Genomic DNA, 410 nt, shown 5'->3' with positions numbered 1-410 from the left:
TAGATCCCCAGGTGGAACCCAATTCACTCCCTCAGTTTCTTGGGCCATAAACCCCTCCTGGTGTCCTTAGAATGTGCAGATATCAGAATATACACTTATCTCAAACAAACTATGTATTTCTAACACTAGGATGTGTTAACCCTAGGATGTGTCTAACCCTAACCCAAACCTGACACTGTCTCTAACGCTAGAATGCAAAAACAACACGACATTTCATTTCTTAACACCTGTCCCCACAGGTGGAAGCTGGACACCAGTGGTACCTGCAGGTCATCTACGTGATCGGGCCGGAGGGCAGGGGCAGCCCCCGCCTGCCACGCTCGCTCGGGGGCCGCCGGCGCCGGGACCTGCTGGCCCAGGAGGGGCTGCTGGCCCAGGAGGGGCTGCGGGCCCGGGGGGGGCGGGGGGGA

At 57.3% G+C, this 410-nt stretch overlaps 1 protein-coding gene across 1 annotated transcript in view; it reads left to right on the top strand.

Annotated features, from left to right (window-relative positions):
- FRAS1 (Fraser extracellular matrix complex subunit 1) overlaps nucleotides 1-410 on the top strand; it is a gene marked incomplete at its 5' end in the record, with an annotated part of 108384 nt that overhangs the window by 107645 nt on the left and 329 nt on the right. Inside the window, one exon of the mRNA XM_009993474.1 lies at nucleotides 240-389. Within this exon, the coding sequence (XP_009991776.1) occupies nucleotides 240-389 (150 nt within the window). The remainder of the gene's footprint in view (nucleotides 1-239; nucleotides 390-410) is intronic.

This window comes from Chaetura pelagica, unplaced genomic scaffold, assembly GCF_000747805.2.
Source record: "Chaetura pelagica isolate M959 unplaced genomic scaffold, ChaPel_1.0 scaffold403, whole genome shotgun sequence".
NCBI lineage: Eukaryota > Metazoa > Chordata > Aves > Apodiformes > Apodidae > Chaetura > Chaetura pelagica.
The sequence above is the reverse complement of the archived record's forward strand: the minus strand, read 5'-3'. Positions and strand labels throughout refer to the sequence as shown.